This window comes from Lissotriton vulgaris, chromosome 9, assembly GCF_964263255.1.
Source record: "Lissotriton vulgaris chromosome 9, aLisVul1.2, whole genome shotgun sequence".
NCBI classification, from domain to species: Eukaryota; Metazoa; Chordata; class Amphibia; order Caudata; family Salamandridae; genus Lissotriton; species Lissotriton vulgaris.
In genome coordinates, this window is record NC_141697.1 from 132,167,819 (window position 1) to 132,186,798 (window position 18,980).

At 47.8% G+C, this 18,980-nt stretch overlaps 1 protein-coding gene across 1 annotated transcript in view; it reads left to right on the forward strand.

Annotated features, from left to right (window-relative positions):
- Positions 1-13,103: 13,103 nt before the first annotated feature.
- Positions 13,104-18,980, forward strand: part of TTC9 (tetratricopeptide repeat domain 9) — a 243,788-nt gene continuing 237,911 nt past the window's right edge. The window contains exon 1 of the mRNA XM_086937193.1: positions 13,104-13,822. Within this exon, the coding sequence (XP_086793319.1) occupies positions 13,468-13,822 (355 nt within the window). The 5' untranslated portion in view covers positions 13,104-13,467. The remainder of the gene's footprint in view (positions 13,823-18,980) is intronic.

Consider the following 18,980-nt stretch of genomic DNA (forward strand, 5'->3'; position numbering starts at 1 on the left):
ACAGTTAAAGGCAAAGTTATACAAGAGTAGCTGGGACCTGTGAGAGAAAAAATTACATATATATGATATGGGAGAATTGCCCTTTTATCACATGCACTGTAGGGTCAGGTGTGATGCAGGAATGAAGGTTAGAGTGACCACATGTTACCGTTTTGAGGGTCCCTAGGGTTGGTTGCGAGGAAATACTGCCCCTTCCCCATTACCCTATCTGTCCACATGACTCCTAACATTCATATTTTATTTGAAAAGATATGTCATATTTATTGAAGTATGATATCTATACTACTATAATAAAGGAAGAACTTTCAGCATTTGAGGCGGGTAAACTCGGGAACCACAGCGCCAATCCACACACCCGATACACCGTTGGAATCGTCAGGGTGTGTAGATGGTTATAGGCTATATAATTTTTTTTTTTAAACGTTATTTAAAAAATTGACAGTAAAAAAAAAAGTAGTACCTCCGAAGTAACGCCGGCTATGACGTGCGTGCTCACGTCAGGAGCGCGGGGAGGAGCGGCGTCCAGGAGCGCGACGAGGCGCGGCGGACATGGCGCGGGGGAGGAGCGGTGACGTGAGGAGCAGCGGACAGGCCAGCGGCGGTGCGAGCAGCGGACAGGCTGGAGGAGCGACGGCTGAGGTAAGGGAGCAGCGGACATGGCGTGGGGGAGGAGCAGTGACGTGAGGAGCAGCGGACAGACCAGCGGCGGTGCGAGCAGCGGACAGGCGGGAGGAGCGGTGGCTGAGGGAAGGGGACCCATGTCGAGGCAGGCGGGGGTCGGGCAGGTGGGGGTCAGGGCAGACGGGGGACGGACCGGGCGGGGGCCCGGGCTGCTGGACAATGTCGGGGCGGGCGGGGGTCGGGGAAGCCTTTTGCTCCCGGACAAGGTCGGGACGGGCTGATAGTTAAATATTAAAGTGTGCATATTTTGCATTGTATGGCCTGTCCATGGCAGGCTGACACAATAAAGTGGATTGATTGACATTCATGTTGGGAGGTCATCATTTTAGTGGGAGAGGTTTTCCAGTGCCACATCCAAGCGTGTTCCCTTCATAGAGAATGTGAGCAGGAAAGCTGATCCTGCAGTGTCCATCTAATCGCATCCATTTGCCAGCAGTATGCGTCCTCTTCGCCAGGGGGGTAGCCACCATTTGTGCAGCAGGTGCAGTGGCACCGGGGCCCAGTGAACCCTGATAATTGTTGTATTTACTACGCCAACTGTAGTCAGAGGAACCCTTTTCCTTGCTTGCACCCGGGCCCGTGGCATCCTTGCTACGCAGCTGCTTCGCCAGCAAAGTCTGAGGTCAATGGATCTGCTTTTATATTGAGATTTGTCCAAATGTGTGGGAAAACTCTAATGAATATACTTTTGGGGTCAGTTTCAAGGATCTGCCCGTTATGAAGTTTACATTTCTTAGAGCCCTTGTCATGTGGACTCAGAGCGAGTGAACACATTATTGGATTTGGGGATGGGGAGGTCCAGAGGAAGGGAAAGATATCCTTCTTTGTGGACTGTGTCCTACTGTATGTGCTAACCCTGGGGAAATGCTTAGCAGTGCTTAATTTGAGCCGGTGCTCGCTATGGTCACTGGCACTTAAGTTAGAGATGAGCAGATTTACAGTTGTTATTTAATTTAATATAAATTCAAAACAACTAAAGGCCTGATCTAGATCTCAGCAGACGACTGACTCATTTCAAAGTTGAGGGATATCCCCTCTGACGAAATAATAAATCCCATTATATCCTATGGGATTTCTATTTTATATATCCATCACCATTGTGAGGGAATAACCCATCCGACGAGATCTAAATAATGCCCTAATACCTGCTGCTCAAGACATACTCATAGTTTGGGGGTCTTGAATAGTCTGACTTGTCACACTTTAGAGGTGTGAGGGTTGGTGGGTGGGTTTGTGCTGTCATTGGCCGCGCTGGCAGTGGCAATGGGTGGTACAAGCTGTGGTGGCCTCCTGGCCAGGGCCGTGGCACTTCATGTCTTTCACAGATCAGGCACTGTTCGAAGAGCTTGGGGATACTCTGGATACAAAGTGAACTGGGCTAAATTGTTACTGTAGGAGGAAGCGCCCCCCCCCCCCCCCCCCCCTCTCCTTTAGGGTTGAGTCTCGTGGTATTTAAATACATAAACATCCTCATAACAGCGAAGCTGGACATCTTCCGGGAAAAAAATCGAAAAGTTGTTGGCAGAATTACAGGGAGATATCACCAGATGGCGCAAGTTGCTGCCAAACCTCCAGAAACGAGCAGCTATTTTCAAAATGATAACACTCCCAAAACTATTGCATATGATGCCAAATACAGTATTCTCCATACCGGAGAACGCAGAAAGAAATCAGACTGCTGCTCAGGGTTGGCGCTGCCAGGCGGGTCGGTCTGAAAACTCCCCAGATCCGTATACAGCGCGGCTGCGCGGGGTGGAGGGGGAAATGGTTCTTCCACATATCAGGGGCTATTATTGGGCCTCCATTCCAATCTGCAGGGCATTAATGACTGGTTAACGCCCTAATACATACCTGCGATCAGACTGGAGAGACGCGACAGTGCTTTGCTGGAAACGTTATATTCACTTGGCCTAGGAAAAGAAAGAGGCCAGCAAAGAGAGGCCAACAAAGAGAGGCCAGCAAAGAGAGGTCAGTAAAGAATGATGGGAAGAGGATGGCGCGCTTCCTCGAGGGGCTCCTTCTGGGGAAGGTGCGGACACTGCAGGGGTGCGCCACGGGCCCGGGACGTCCGTCCGTGGTACCTCCAGACCAGGTGGCTTTCTTGAAGGTGAGGGTCGGGTCCTTTAAACCGTTTGACCAGCCACGGTAGGAGTGTGAGCTCTCACACTCCATGCCCCCCTCCCATTAGAAATATACAGCCGACTTCAGCACGCCCTGCGCACAGAGGCCACTGAGTGGCGACTCCGCTTGTGTATTATGTTCTATCGGACGCGCTGGGGAGGGGTACAGTCCCCTCTATTTATAAAATATTTATGAATAATAACCATACCGGTCTGAAAATACTACGACAATGATGGGGGAAGGATGTGAGAGCCCTAAAAGATGTGCCACGGGAACGCGCTTGATGCACCCCAGGATGTGCTCACCAGAGCGCGATCCCGCTTAAGTCAATCCAAAATCCTACACAGAACCTTAATGCACAGTCAGGGCTTGGTTATATAAACCGAGGAAAATCCAAATGCCTGCGTGCTTAATGTAGTAATTTAGAAGGCTGGTTCTAGCAGACACTGCGGGGGTGCCCTGGGATTCAAAATTATTGGTGCCCTGGAAAGTACCATCACGCATACCCCAATTTATACTGTTGGTTATCTTAGGAGACACAGACGTTTTCACGGTGCTTAACTTGTAGAAAGGCTGGTGCCAGGGCCTGAGGGGCTTCCAGGAGACCATCGTTAGTAGCACTACCCGCTGCCCCCTGCAAATCACACAGTGCGAGTGTGTTGTTTTGGGTTATTCCAGGTCATCTCGAGCTGAAAGGATGGCCGTGACCCGCTGAGTTTATTATTTTTTTGAAGTAGTTAAACACTTTAGGGATGTGCACTGTTTAAACATAGACAGGCAGCGCCACCATGTGGCAGACTGGTTGAACAATGGCCGGTGTTTATGAATAAGTACCGGTCCGAGCACCGGAAAACACCAGCACAAATTGAGCACCGCCTTTCCCAGACATAGTTGATCTTCTGCTCCCTGGGCATGGTGGTGGCAAAAAGGGATATTGCACAGCTATGGCAGTTGCTTTTGTGCCTACAAAAGAAAACTTGCTAAGGAGAGAGTGAGGTACACAAGCAGAGGCTGCCCTAATATATTTGAGAGAGTAGGGGAGCAAAGGAAAGAAATATATGGGCTCGATTTAGGGCATGTGGGCACCCCTGTGCCACCTGCTGGGCGCCTGTAGCGAGGCCATTTTCTCTATGTAGGCTGTAGCCTACATAGAGGAAATGTAGAGTGCGCATGACTGGTTTGGGCAGCCCCAGAGGGCCGACTAAACAGTCAGGGCCCACAACAGTGGGCAAGCCACTCCTCCCCGACTAGCCCCCCTGCCCACCCCCAACCAGGCATACCCTCCTGCCCGCCCCCAACCAGGCATACCTTGCTTTCTGCTTTCTCGCAATGCGAGCAGCAGAAACATACAATTGTATTTAAAATACCATTTCATGTTTCTGCTTCTCGCACTGCGAGAAAGCAGTGGGGCGACACTCCTCCACCCACATGGAGGAGCCGCCCCTGTCTGGACCTGAAACAAGCATCCTGGGACCGGTATCACCCCTCATCAGCCAGACTAGCTTGAATCCAATGGCACAGCGAGCGAGGGACCCAAGTCTAGGCATTACCCTCCCACTTAGGGCGAAAAGTGCTGCAGCAACAAATGATGGATGGAATGCTGACAATTTTCAGCATTCCATCCATCAGCTTTTTGTGTTGCATTTTCACCCTGAGTGGGAAGGGTATTCCCAGAAGTGAGTCCCGTGCTATGCCACGGATTTCAAGCTACGGTGGTGATGAAGGGTGATATGCCACAAAACTAGTCCCAGGATGCTTGTTTTCCGGTCCAGAGAGGGCCTGGCCTGGCAGTTCGGTCTGGACTGTTCCCATGGGGAGCAGGGTCAAGGCTGATTTGCATATGGCTGGGTCCAAACTGGGGTGACGTGATGAGCAAAATAACGATGGATTAAACCTAGATCTGTGACAGGGGTTGAATGTTTGCCAATGTTCAGCATTCCGTCCATCATGTGTTTGTGTTGGGTTTTAAATATAAGGCACAGGTGTGCCCTGGTCGGACGCGTCTGATGCACGTCATTAAACGATACAGCTTGCACCTACTGTTCCTCCACACTGGCCACATTAGTCGCCAGCTCATCCAACTACGTCCCTCTCTATTCCCTTCCCCAAGAACCTTTCCCACTCGAACCCCAAATCTGACAGTATGTTATCTGTGGTGGAGAGTGGGTCTCTGTGCGATGTCACGCCTTTGTGTCAGCACCATGGCAGTAACCCGGTTGTCTAATCAGAGTGTAATGGTATTGAATCCCTCGGGCATGACCCTTCACGGACACCGTCCAAGAACCACTGACTGCCCGAGAATACCGAGAACAGGTTTCTTTCTAAGAAACTGTATGAAAGACAAGATACAGTCAAATGACTCGCATAGCAGTGCAACTTAGCCAATTAGATAGGGGGATAAGACATAGATTTACAGACCGTTTTGTAGGAGAGATGACAAGAGGCCAGGCTGTCGAACAATTATCAAACATGCACACCGAAATCAACAGCATGAACCTGAACTTGGCTTTGACAATCCTAGTACTGAATCATTGACTTTTTTAAACTAAACTTAACATTTTGTGTTATGTTTATGAAAAATCTTCTTTTTGTTATTTTATCGTTGTCTTACTATGACAAGTAACACTGTTCACCTGAGCCACGACACGCCACGCCACGCCACGCCACGCCCACGCCAGATTGAGCGAAGCGCGAAACGTATCGAGCAGGAAGCGAGCCAGCAGGAGCCGAGCGGGAGAACCACGGAGCGAGCGAGAGAGAACGCGCAGTAAGTGCTGCGTTTCTGCGGACACTCGCCAGACAGCCACCGGACGTTCGGACGACCGCCAGCTGATTTTAGCGGTAAGCGGGAAAGAAGAAAGTGAGCGTATAGCCGCAAAACCCCCGTCCTCCGCCTCCCGCCCCGCCTGGGACTACAGCGGCGCCCGCGCCCGCGGGGAGGAGGAGGCGAAAGCCGGCGCGCCGCCGGAGAGCCTTCAAGAGGCAATAACGGTACACGCGGAAAGGGCACACGGGAGGCAGCGGTGGCGGAGGCCACTTGACGCGAGCCCCACATCGTCAGCGCTAATCAGCGCTTCAGCGCTAGTAACCATCCCCAGCCCCAAATTCCCCCCTAGGCAGACTCGGACGCACAGCTAGAGGAGTATCCAGCAGAGTCTGCAGGGGATCAGGGAAACAGGTGCCCAAAACATTGAAAGGGAGCGCCTATAGGCACCAAAGAAATCCCAGTAATTAAAGATTACAAGCCCAGTACAAGCCTTGGAACTATTGTGAAGCAGGCGACCTACCTAAATACGGGTGAAAGGGCAATTGTGGCAACCAAAAAGGAGGGAAAACTGGCGGAAGGCTCATAAGGTAGAACAGAGGTAAGTGGATTAAATGTAATAAGTAAAAATTTTAATAATTAAGTGTTACACCTACATTAACACAACAGCGCATGCACCCTGAAATGGCTCCCAAAAAAGGGACAAATCTACCTACAGGGGAGGAACAAGAGAGGAGTAAATTAATGGAGGGATCAAAATCGCTGGATGAGAGTCAAGAAAGCCATGTATCATCCTTGGAGAATAGTAAGGGTAAAAGAAAGAAAAGGACAGTTAAAAAAGCATCGAAGAATGCACAGAAGACAAAAAGAGGTGGTAATCAAACAACCAATAAACAGAAAGAGAAGACGGAAGTGACAAAGTCTATAAAGGAGTTTGTGGGTAAACACTATAAATCACTGAATCCTGCGATAACATCGGAGATTGATGACGAAATAGTGGAAATTGGCGGAGAAAATGATGAAAACCCAGACAAACCGGACAAAAGGCAAAATCGGTTAGATAAGGGAGGAAACCATGAAGAAGCCAGCCAGGACAGTAAAGAGGAGGGGGAGAACCTCAATACTATAAATCTGACGCTTCAAAGCCAAAACCACCAAATTTCGGCACCTCGACTATCATCATCTCCCAAACTGTTCTCACAGCTGTCTCCAGAAAACAAAGATCAAAGGGGAAATGAAGATCAGAACCGAAGTGTTATATGGGGAGGGGCGCCAGATCAGTTCCAGCAGCTCTATCAATTGCAAAAAACACCAACGCATCAAGAGAGCATAAGGTCCAGTAACCAAGTAAATCCGGCCAGAAACACAATACAGGATTCGGTGATCTCCGAAACGCCAACATCATCGCTGATAGAGGTAATCTTGTTACTCCAGAAGGCTCTACAAGGAATCCTGGAAGTGAGCCTCTCAAATAATGGTCTGATGAAAGCTCAGAAACAACATCTGAAGAAAATAGAAGAGGAACTAGGAGAAATAAAGAGCAAAATGCCAAATAAGGTAATGTCAATGGTCTCAACCCCGCTAAAGGAGAAAAGTGACATGGTAATACTAGAAGAAGAAGAAAGTAGTGTAGCTTTGGAAAGTGCCCACCTACCTGCAAAACAGTCAGCACAGAAGGCAGAAGAGTCAGCAGATAATGTATATATATCAAGAAGACCAATGCTGATAAAAAGGCGCGGGGGGTATGTCACACGTGGGGCCACGATCAAGACGGGAAAAAATAGGCAACTGAAACAAGAAGGGAAGAGAAAAGGGAAGGAAACAGAGATGGGGGTGATACAGTCAAGCTTGAATGCATCAGCAGCGACCTTCACAACAAGTAGACCCATGCATGTAGAGGCAAAAGCCCTAAAGACACCAAGGACCCCGAGAGTATCAAGAAAAATGCTGAGATGCAAGGAGGCAATCGAGATCCCCCCTCCCACTAGTACGATGAAACAGAAAGTAAGGCAAAGGGATGATCGAGTTACAGAACAAAGGTCAGTAAGAACCCAGATCTATGAAGACCCCAATATGAGAAAGAACGGGCGGCAACCAGTGAGATCAATCACTTATCAACAGGCGATGGTAACGAACACGAATCTCACTGAGAGAGATAAGAACAACTGGTTATTTCTGGATTTAGTACCAGCCGGGAGGAAAGAGAGGCCGACAGGAAATCCAAGACCCCTAAATAGGGCACTGATTTTATCCAAATTTGAAAAATGCGGCAGCCTGAAAGGGATTGGTACTAAAGATATACAACATGTCGGCTTTGTAGAAAACAGGTTTGGGAAGGAAGTAACAAAAATTACTCTTTACTCAGATCTGGTGAAAAGGGCAATCCTGAAAGCATCAACTGAAATAACTCAACAGGGAATAAGGTTTATCCCAGAGAGAGAAATAAAAACCCTCACCGATAACAAGTTCCTAAATCACCATGCCGGACTGCAGAAGAGACAAGTGATTCTCTGCAGAGAAACAGAAAAGGAGCTAAGCCACCTGAACATCATAATAGACAACACAAGGAACGACTCCCCATGGGGTAACTGGTCGTCACATAATAACCCAATGGGAGAAGGTAACCTAAGTAACTCGTTGGACATGGAGGAAGAAGGTGTTTTGAGTGACATCGAATAGGATGGAGGGGGGTCGCAAGATTTAGGTCTCTTAACCTGGAATATTAACGGGATAGGCAATGAGCAAAAACGTGAGTACATAAAGGAAGCTATAAATAAAGTGGACATTGCCTGCCTGCAAGAGACCTGGTCATGCGACAACACCCCTACATTTGAAGGATACGTCCATATTCAGCGGCCAGCCACAAAGAATAAGCATGGTCGGCCCTCGGGGGGGTTACTGACTTTGATATCAACTAAAGTTATGAGAGGTTTCGAATTATTGAATATAAAATGCAAGTGGGTACAAGCATGCAGAATTGAACTTATGAAGGTGGAACAGAAACATAAAATGATGATTTTAATGAATGTATATATGCAGTGGGATAACAGGGAGGAGTATGAAAGGGAAATGAAGAATTTTAAAGAGGATGTAGACTGTATCCAAGAAAAATTTCCCGTAGAGACAATACTAATAATGGGGGACTTTAACCATAAACTGAATCCAAAAAAAGCAGACCTATGGAATAGGGAACAGTTAGAGGTGTATGGGATAAACCCGGCGAAGTTCCCAATCGGGGAAATCTCGAAACAAGATCTAGGTCTAGTTCACACCCTAGGAGGTAGGGGTTTTCACTGCGTAAATGGGAGAGTAGAGACAGACACACCAGCAGGAAAGACATTCATTCAGGGGCAACAGAATTGCCCCATTGATTATATATTCCTGCAGGCCTGGAGCTTCAACCTGATTAGGGACTTTAGGTTAGAACAAAAAGAAATGAGCGATCACAAACTCCTGCATATAACATTAGCAGGAGGAAGGGATCTAGTGAGAGAAAGGGTAATCACACAGGAGGTCGAGTATCCCAAACGGGTGACGACACGCCTCACTGAGGAATACATGGAAAAATTGAAGTCCTTGCAACTAAAAATAGCACCAGACAACTGTGAGAATAAAAAATTGGAATGGTTTATAGGGAAATTAGAAGAGGTGGTCCAATGCTTAAAGTTAAAACTAAAAGGGAACCATCCCACAATGGGCAAACATACAAATCGATGCAAGGGTTTCTCTGTGGTGTGCCAAAACAAGAAAAAGGAGATACGTGCAATACAAAGAAGACAAAAAAAGAATTTTACATTAGAAAGAAAGGACCAGTTAGTTAGGCTGAAAAACGATCTTAAGAAATTGGTAACCAACGCAAAAAGAGAATATAAAGAAAAATGCTGGTTAGAACTACTAGAAACCATAGAGAATAAAAACCTAAGGAAATTCTGGAGTCTAGTAAAGTCTGCAGCGGGTAGTTCAGATGGAGATTTGGATTGTGTAGTGAGTGAGGCTGCATGGGAAGGGTACATAAGGGATCTGTACGGGGTAAGAACCCCTAGAGTGGAGGCGGAGACTAATCTATGGCAAGAAATCTCGGATGACCTATTACATCAATTCAATGAAGATTGCGTTGAGCTCACAATAAGAGATCTCAAGCTAACTCGGGCAGCAGGGCCGGACAACCTCCCCGCGATAATATTAAAATCTGATGTAAAATGGTGGGCAAGATTCCTAGCCATGATGTTCCAGGTTGTCCTAAAAGAAGGGGTAATGCCACCAACCTGGAAGGGGGCCATAATTAGGCCAATACACAAGAAAGGGAGCAAAGAGGAGCCACAAAACTACCGGCTAATTAATCTGCTAGATATAGGCGAGAAAGTGTTCTCTAAAATTGTGCTGAAACAACTGGAAGTATGGGTAGAAGAGTTTCAAATAATACCCACAGAACAGGGTGGATTTAGAGCAGGCCACTCTACAATAGACCACGGATTTGCGCTATGGGCGATGGCGATGAAGTCGACGGAACAGAACGGCAAGTTATGCTGCTGTTTTGTCGACTTCAGAGCAGCCTTTGATTCGGTGGATAGGGCCTGCCTATGGGAGTTATTAGAGAGGTTGAAGATCCCTAAGGATCTACTCACTATAATAAAAGAACTCCATAGGGAAAACTGGGGTCAAGTAATTAAGGATAAGGCGGGTTCTTTAACACTAAAAATACCCATAGCAAATGGACTAAGACAAGGATGTGTGCTAGCCCCACAGCTCTTTTCGATCTTCCTGTCTGATCTTCCGGCACATCTCGAGGTGGAGGGCAGCGCCAGCCCTAAAATGGATGGCAAAAAAATACCCTGCCTACTGTATGCAGACGATCTGGTGATAGTAGACCAGACCGAGAGGGGCCTACAAAGGAAGCTCAATGCTTTCAATACATACTGTGCCAATAAATTATTAACAATCAATTTAGATAAAACCAAAACCCTATGCTTCGGGAAAAAGATAAGCAAATTTAAATGGTATATAGGCGATCTCAAACTGGAGACTGTCAATGAATATCGATATCTGGGTCTGTGGTTCGATAGAGTTTTAAACTGGAACTCCCATCTGGATACCCAAAAAGCTAAGGCACTCTCTTCCATATGTGGTTTAAAAAAGTTCAATGGGGTATATGGAGAGATGTCACACCGACCTATGCTGAGAGCTTTTGAAGCAATGATTCCACCTCAAGTTTTATATGGCGCTGAGATCCTTTATTTGAGCGGTAAGGGATCTTGGGACATGTTAGAGGGGAATTGCCTAAAAAGACTCTTATCTCTTCCTCAATCTTCAATGATACAAGCCATCAGGTTAGAAATAGCCACAAAATCCTGGAAAATACAATCCCAGATGGCTGTGATTAGATTTTGGAAGAGACTGGAAAACCCCGAAAACCAAAAAGTAGCATATTGGTGTCGTAATGAAATAATGAGAAGCGAGCTAAAATGGGCAAAAGGTTGTAGAGACAAACTGAAAGGAAACTGCAAATCTTTAAAGATCGACTGGGACCAAGAATCGCTTCGGGCCCTTAGTACTAAAGGGGATCTGAAGCAAAGGGGGAAGGAAGTGTCTAAAGAGATTGATATAGGCTACCTAACAAATAAAAAATCAGTGGCGCATATGTTAAATGCTTGGTCTAATGAAAACTGGTTCCCCTACCTTGATAGACTTCCTAACCGCGGGCTCAGGCAAGTGATCCTGAGGTGTCGAATCGGGATTAACCCGTGGCTAATAAACAAAGAGTCCAAAGCTAAAATGTTAGATAATGAAGGCTGCTGCAAGTGCAACCTGAGAACCAAGGGAGACTGGCCGCATATTCTGTTGGACTGCCTGTTTCTCCTAGAGCAGAGAAAACTATGGCTGCGCCCGGTTTTCCTAAAATATGGAATAAAAACGAGGATGCAGGCAGCCAGCCTCCTAACAGAATTACCCTACATTGACATTGTAATTGCCCTAGGGAAATACTTAAAGGTGGCCCAGAGTGCACTGAGACCCAAGGAATAATGTAGTACTGTATGAATTTTTATTGTCTGAATTTTACACGACGTTAAGAAATATGAATAGGTTTTAAACTTTTATAGCATGTTTTTAGGCATCATAATTTTAATTGGTGTTTAGTGTTTTATAAGTGGAATTTATATCCTTGGAAATGAAATATAGAACTGATTTTAAAAGATAACACTCTAAATAAGTTTAGGTATTTATTGTATACTCCGCGTATTGTGTTATGCTCACTGTTTTGTTTAAAGACTACGGTCATAATAAACATACATTTTGACTTGACTTGACTTGACTTGACAAGTAACACTTTTTAACATATATTGCCATTGGTAATGTTGGCATCATATAACTGAAGTTAGAGAACAGATGGTCATTGCACAATAATAAATATGGTACGGACAATGTATATGGCACAACCGGTCTTGGGCGCTGATTATAGGTGCTGCTGGTGCCCAGTGGCTAAACTGGATGGGGCCCCATGCAGGGTTGGATAGGGATTAAAAATCGGCCTGGGCACGCAAAAAAAAAAAAAAAAGTGGCCCCCTTTTTTTCCACAAAACACTGCTTCCGCGAAATTTTATAAAAAGGTGGTGGAGCGTTAAAAACATGCACAGATTTATTCACACTGCTGAAACACACCTGAAAACAAGTGAGGCCACTTCTGCTGAGGCCCCCTGCCCCTGCTCAGTAGGCACACATTAATGGCCTGACCCAGCGAGAGAAAGGGAGTGACACCTCTGCCTATTCATAAAAGGGAGGTAATGGACTCCCATCTGCCTCCAGAAAGGCCACTCGGGCGCCCACTGGGCCTCTGGCAGCATCGAACAACGTAGAAACCGCCCAAATCGACCCCCCAGGCTGTCAAAAAAGCAGCCCACAGGTGGAACTGGACACCGGCCCCTGGGCATTGGCCGAGTGCCCGCCTTACCAATCCCACGGTGCCCCCATGAAAGGTCGGGGGAGGCCTCCTGGCAGCACGGGCCTGCGTTACGCTTCTGCAAGTGTCAGAATAGATGGACTCTTATCGATCCCAGAAACCTGAAACGCTTAGTTGGCCCTAACGGTCGGGAAGCAGCTGTGATCACACGTTGACCTGCCGAAGCTTGTCTGCAGCGGGCATATGAACCCACTGAACTATCTCGCCGGAAAGCGACAATCTATAAAACGTCTGCTAAGTGTACAGTGCGTTAAAAGAGCCTTATTAGAAAAAAAACAGATTAAGCAAGTGTGCTTTATGAACTGAGGATCTCAGAAAAATGGTAGCGCACGATAGGAAAATGCGCGTGACCTTGTGTAACCGGTGCTCGGGTAAAGCGCTTCAATAAGGTCGGGTCGAGTACGCGCTATATGAAGAAGAAAAAAACGTCAAACTGCAGGCACTGTCTGCATCGAGAGACCTATTTGCAGTGTGCATTTCCCATTTAACTTGCAGTTCCCTGGAAAGCAGCGAGGGGTCAGAAAGGGTTAAAAACGGAGGGAAGGGAAATCTGTGCGCCGTCCCTTTAAGAGCCCTACTAGTACTTGACATTAAATTGCAGGAGGTGGGTTTGTGGTGTCTGTGTATTGTGTTATTCCTCTGGAGACGGCGATGTCTTGTATTCCGCTTTCTTAACCCCGCACCTCTCAGCCGGAGCCCGGCGGGGCTGGCGAGGGACGCGCCGCCCGGATCCCCGACCACAACAGAGGCTGGAGCCGGGCTGCGGGGAGGGCGCGTCCGGGCAGAGCCCCGGAGGAGGAAGCGGTGCCCATTCAGAGTGTGTGAAGAGAAGGGAGGGAGTGCGGGAGCGCAGTGCCCACCAGGGACCGCGGCGAGGACCGGGGCCAGGCGAGGACATGGGCAGCGCAGCCGCCTCCCTTGGCATCTGACTGGCAGAGAGAGAAGCATGGAGCGGAGGAAAGAGGCTGCCCTGGGCGCTGCCGGTGATGGGCACCACCTGGGCAGAGCCTGTCCCAGCAGAGGGGGCACCGCCAGGGTGCCGGCCCCTGGTGGCGGGGAGGGTGGCAGGGGGCCCGCCGAGCTCATCCAGAGGGCCCTGGAATTCAAGAGCCAGGGGGCGGAATGTTACAAGGAGAAGAAGTTCCGGGAGGCCATTGGCAAGTACCATCGGACCCTGCTGGAGCTGAAGGGGCTGGGGCTGCTGCCGCCCCAGCCCGGAGAGGACCCCTCGGGGGGCCTGACCGCCGAGCAGAGGCACACGGTGGAGCGCATCGAGGTGGACTGTTACAACAGCCTGGCAGGTTAGCAGCCCTCGCTACTCTTTGTGCCGCCCGAAAGACGCGGACTGGCTCATGCGGGGTGGGTGGGGGGCATGTTTGCTAAGCTCGTGCATGGGAAAGGCCGGTCCAGCTGGGGCAGAGCCAGTGGTCTCGCATGCATGCCATTGGCGCCAGAAAGCGCTTCTGGCACAGTCGCTGCGCTTTAAATGCTTATGCTTCTTAATGGGATTAACTGACTCTGCCCCAGTCCTCCCTCCTCATGCAACTCACTTCATTCACCCTGTTTTTAGAGTGACTCCGTCCTAACCCCACTGGCCTTGCTGTCAGGGGCAGCTGTGTGTTAAATATGTTCCGCATTATCCCTCTGGGCATCCTCCTAGCTCTGTTTTTGTTTACGTTCTTTCTTTCTTGGTTTCCGGCTGTACTTTTGAGTTCTTTAGATCCACCAGCCGTGGCTGCCTGTTCGATACTGCTGCCCCCAAGTGCTGATGGCATGCCCGCCTGGCATGCATGTGGCGCCCAGCTTGTGTTTAAGCGCCATCTGTAATAGAGGGCTAGAGAGTATTTCGCTGTTTCACTGTAAAAAGACAAACCAGAGTTTAAATTGAGGTCACTGCAAAATGCAACGCAACACAGATACTTTGATATTGCAAATGACTTTAGAGGTAGGTACAAGTGGGAATAAAGTGGGATTGAAGATTTGTTTCTGGATAATGGTGGAATTCGAATACATGATTTTATTGGCACTACAGCACAAAGTGATGCATAGGTTCCGGTGCTGGGCGCTGCCCATAATCACAACGTATATTATGTGTGTCCAGCTCCTTCCGTGTGACATGATCACAGTCCTGCGATAACCTGTGCACTGTAGTGAGCGCGCTTTAAGTTTAAAAACAGTTCACGCTCAGACCTGTTGATTGGCAATCCTATATACTATTGCATGCGTTACTTCTCTATATTGTATCTCTGACTGGGCTGAGATTGGCGTCGGAGCGCCTTCTTTCTTACTCGGTGCACGCAGCGCTGTGGCTGTGATTCAGAGCGGTATCCTGTCCGCCACTGCCTTCTGCGGTTTGTCTGGCTCAGTTAAAGTGCTGCAGCTTTCAGCAATCTACCTTAATTAAAGCGCTTCGGTGCTCGAGCTCTGTTGCACTTTGATGGGTTGTGTGAATGTAGCATGTGGATTGCTGGGGTTTGGATAGCGCTTGGTGTATTGCTTGAAGGCGCTGCTACCTTTAGGAGAGACTTAACTGAAAACCCACACGACAGGTTGATTTATGTGAACTGCACAGAGTTGTCTCTTAAGTGACAGGCGCTAGGGCAGTCCGGGTGTGTAAGGCGCTACAATTACCGACCTCATCAAAGTTTGAGTCTGTCAAGCCGCACGCTCCAGGTCACGCCTGATCTCCGCAGCAGGTGCCAAACCCGCCCATTTACAGCACCGTAAATGAACGAAACGAGGTAGCTTGTATCGCAACCAAAGGGTCAACAAATGGAACCTCACAGTATTTTAATGTAAATACAATCGCGTGTCCCTCTCTGATAGAGCAATACAACTGGGCCCTAAGGGGTTAAAAAGCTTTGGTACTGGAGACACGTCTGACAATGACGAGCCGGCGCATAAATGGAGCGGGCTGTGACAAAGAGGTGGGTGGCCAGTCTGTCTGGTCTTGCCCCCCCCCACCCCCACCCCCTGTGGCGCGGAGGAGCCGTCTGCCTTCTCTCTGTCACTCCCTCTCTAGCCAGGAGACCCGGATGCGCCGTGCCTCAGCCCACCTTAAATCCTGTTTACCGGGATCACGCTGATTACCTTGGCTGCCTTTGTTGTTGTGATGGCTGCATGCAGTACTACTGCTACCGCGTGCACGCTCACACACGCACACACACGCCCTCCCTGTGCCACACCAGGAATGCACGGGCACCAGTCCCAAACCACTGTAAGCAAACACCTATATTACACACCCATGACGTCAGAGCTCACAGACTAAGCCCCCCCCCCCTCTTTTGTGGACACATATTTTAACACCCCATCATAAGATATTTATACCAGTGCTGTATTGAGATAAAATGACTTCAGGAACCCGTACATTGGGGGTTAAGGTGTGGTAGAGGGGAGTCACGAGGGGCGGAGTTTGACAAGCAGAGTCTAACTAAATGTTGATTTATGGATGAATAAAAAAGAAAATCTGCTACAAAGAAATTGTCAACAAAGAAGTGACAGTAAATTCGTTCTAAATTCATTTATTGTCCACAAAGTGGCTGCACTTTAAAATATCTTACAGGGTTCAGGCACCTGAAGGGATTATAATAGGGATAAGATAACTCTAGTGCTTAACGCAGCCCAGGGAGAGTTCTGTGCTTCGTTCAGTCACAGTTTTGACTCATTAAGCAGTACACAGGGTTAATCTGTCAGAACATTGCATAGCACGCAGTCACTGTTCGCTATTTTATTTAGAGAGGTAAGTGGGCTCCTGCTTTTGACGCTGAGGTCAGTTTTTAAAAAAAAACTGTTGGTCTTCTAATATAGCACAGGTTAGATGGGGGTTGAATGGGGAAAAGACCGATAAGATCAGGGTCGAGAGGGGAGTAAGGCAGGGCTGCGTTCTGGCCCCTACCTTATTCTCCCTCTATATTAACGGGGTGGTAGATCACCTACTGGGCGAACCAGCAGACGCTCCCACCCTGGGAGGAGTAAAAATTCCAACCTTGCTGTTCGCCGACGACACCCTCCTCATCTCTAAAACCCCCCAAGGTCTCCAGACACTGCTGAACCGCTTTCAGGACTTCTGTACCACCAAGGGCCTTGTCATCAACGTAGATAAGACTAAGTACCTAGTTATGCATCCACCTCGCAAACTTGGCCGCCCTCCCATCCTGAACTCCATACCTCTAGAAAGAGTGGCGGAATTTGATTATCTGGGAATCCGACTGAACGATGTGATGAGCTGGACTGCCCACATTGACAAAATGACATTGGCCCACAAAAGGGTGGGGGGCGCCCTTCTTAAGGAGTTTAACAACTCTTCAAAACATTGTGTTGCCCCTCTACTTGAGATATACAAAGCACGTGCGGTCCCTGCGTCACTTTATGGAGCGGAACTGTGGGGCTTGGGCAAAGTTGACTCACTGAGCAAGGCTGAAAATAAATTCATCAAGGATCTCCTTGCCATTCCATCGAGTAGCCCGACCATCCCAGTGCTCATGGACACTGGCTGCAAAGCCATAAGGGACCAGGCTCGGCTTCGACCCCTTTTGCTTTGGGCACGTTTGTGGAGGGTCCCGGAGCTAAAATCCTATGCCAATGGTCTGGCAGAGGTGATGCACTCTGACGGTTGGCGTAGCATCAAATGGCTGAAGGATATAAAATACCTTTTAGGGGACCTAGGCCTGGACTCTTGCTGGCATAGCCACTCCGCTCCTCCGAAGGAGACTTTAAAAAAACTTTTCTGGGAGTGGGTTTGTATGAAGCGCTTGAGAAGCCAGCAGCACTGCAAAACCACCGCAGCTTTTCTGCTGTTAAAAGACGCTGTCATGTATGAGCCGTACATGGACATTATATCAGTGGCTATGGATAGGTCCTTGTACATTAAATTTCGGTTAGGAACCCTACCCTTGGCCGACTTTTGCTCGAGGTGGAATAAATCCCAGCCTATATCATGCTTCTGTGCTCTTTGTCATGACAAGCCAGAGACGGTGCCACATTTTCTTTTTGAATGCCCGGACTACGGTCGCCCCAGATCACGTTGGCTCGGTCCCATCTGCAGAGAACTGGGTACTCGTCAGCACTCCGTTGCACTCCGGATTCTTTTAACTAACACAGCCCCTCCCATTGTTTGTGCTGTTGCTAAGTTTTTAAAATGGGCTTGGGAGATTAGAACTAGAAGACTGTCCATATCAATTTAATTCTCTTTTTATCTAATTTATGCTGATCTAATGTGTTTTATTCTTATACTAAATGTACAGTCTTACTTTTTTCGACATGCTGTTTTTATCTTTTGTACTGCTTTTATGATATGTGCATATCGAAATAAAGCATCAATCAATCAATATAGCACAGTGATCTATTTTCTAAGTGTAAATCATGAGTGTAAATCCTTATTTTTTTAATCTATTTTTATTCTTTGACTGCAATGAAGGGCTCGGTTCAGAAGTGACATGTCTTGTTGGTACAGACTTTCATAATTCCTGCTTATGCTTTATACCCTGACGTGTTTCGCCCAGCCATTTACTCTTAGCATATAATGTCTACAAGTATGGATGTCATGATTCCTACACCTTATAATGCCCATCTCTTTATGTAACATTTCCTGTACATTGATTTACACAATTGTAAGATGTGTTGTCCCTCTTGTGTGATACAAAGTGCTGTGACACCCTACACTGGTATGAGTAGTGCTCTAGAAGAGTTAAATAAAAAATGAGTAGTTCCATTTAAATCAATATTTGTGTAATTACTCATACAGGCATATAAATCAGTGCAGGCAGATCTTTTACACGGGGAGTTGAACACAGTTAAAAACCTGCCTCCAGTAGTTTCTCTTGTGAAGTGGTAATAAGCTGCGTGCCTTTGGTTCCTTCCATTGTATTGGCATGTAGGTGTAAGGCTCCAGACAGCTCTTGCCAGGATGATGCGTAAAATGAAAGGAGGGCTAATGACCCTTTAAATCAGGCCTTTCTTTTGGGTCCAGATGGAATTTAAAATCAAAACGCTCTCTCGTCGCCTGCAGGTTGCTGCTCCAAATGCAATGCAGACAACATTGGGACACTGCAGAATTATGTGCCAGTGTCCAAAACTGACACCAGGACAAATTCAGCATGTTTCCCGGAGTCGAAGATCACAGACCTGGCACTGTAGTCTCTGTCGGAACTGGGACCCGGCGGGATCCCAACACTTTCAAGCACTGATGTACGGCCCTTATATACCCTGAAACGAAGCACACAAATCCCATCACTGTGCCTTCTTCAGGACTACATACACAAACTCACAATAAGCATACAACATTTTCTACCTTGAGCATTCCTCCCCATGGCAGTATGAGCAGACAAACCATCAAAGTAGGAGTAGTTCCTCGTAAGAAATGGGATCACAAGGTGGTGAAGCCACAAGAATGGCAATTATGTCGCAGGGGGACCAGAAGGTCAGACCTTAATGCCCTCACACACCTGTTGGGGTGTCATG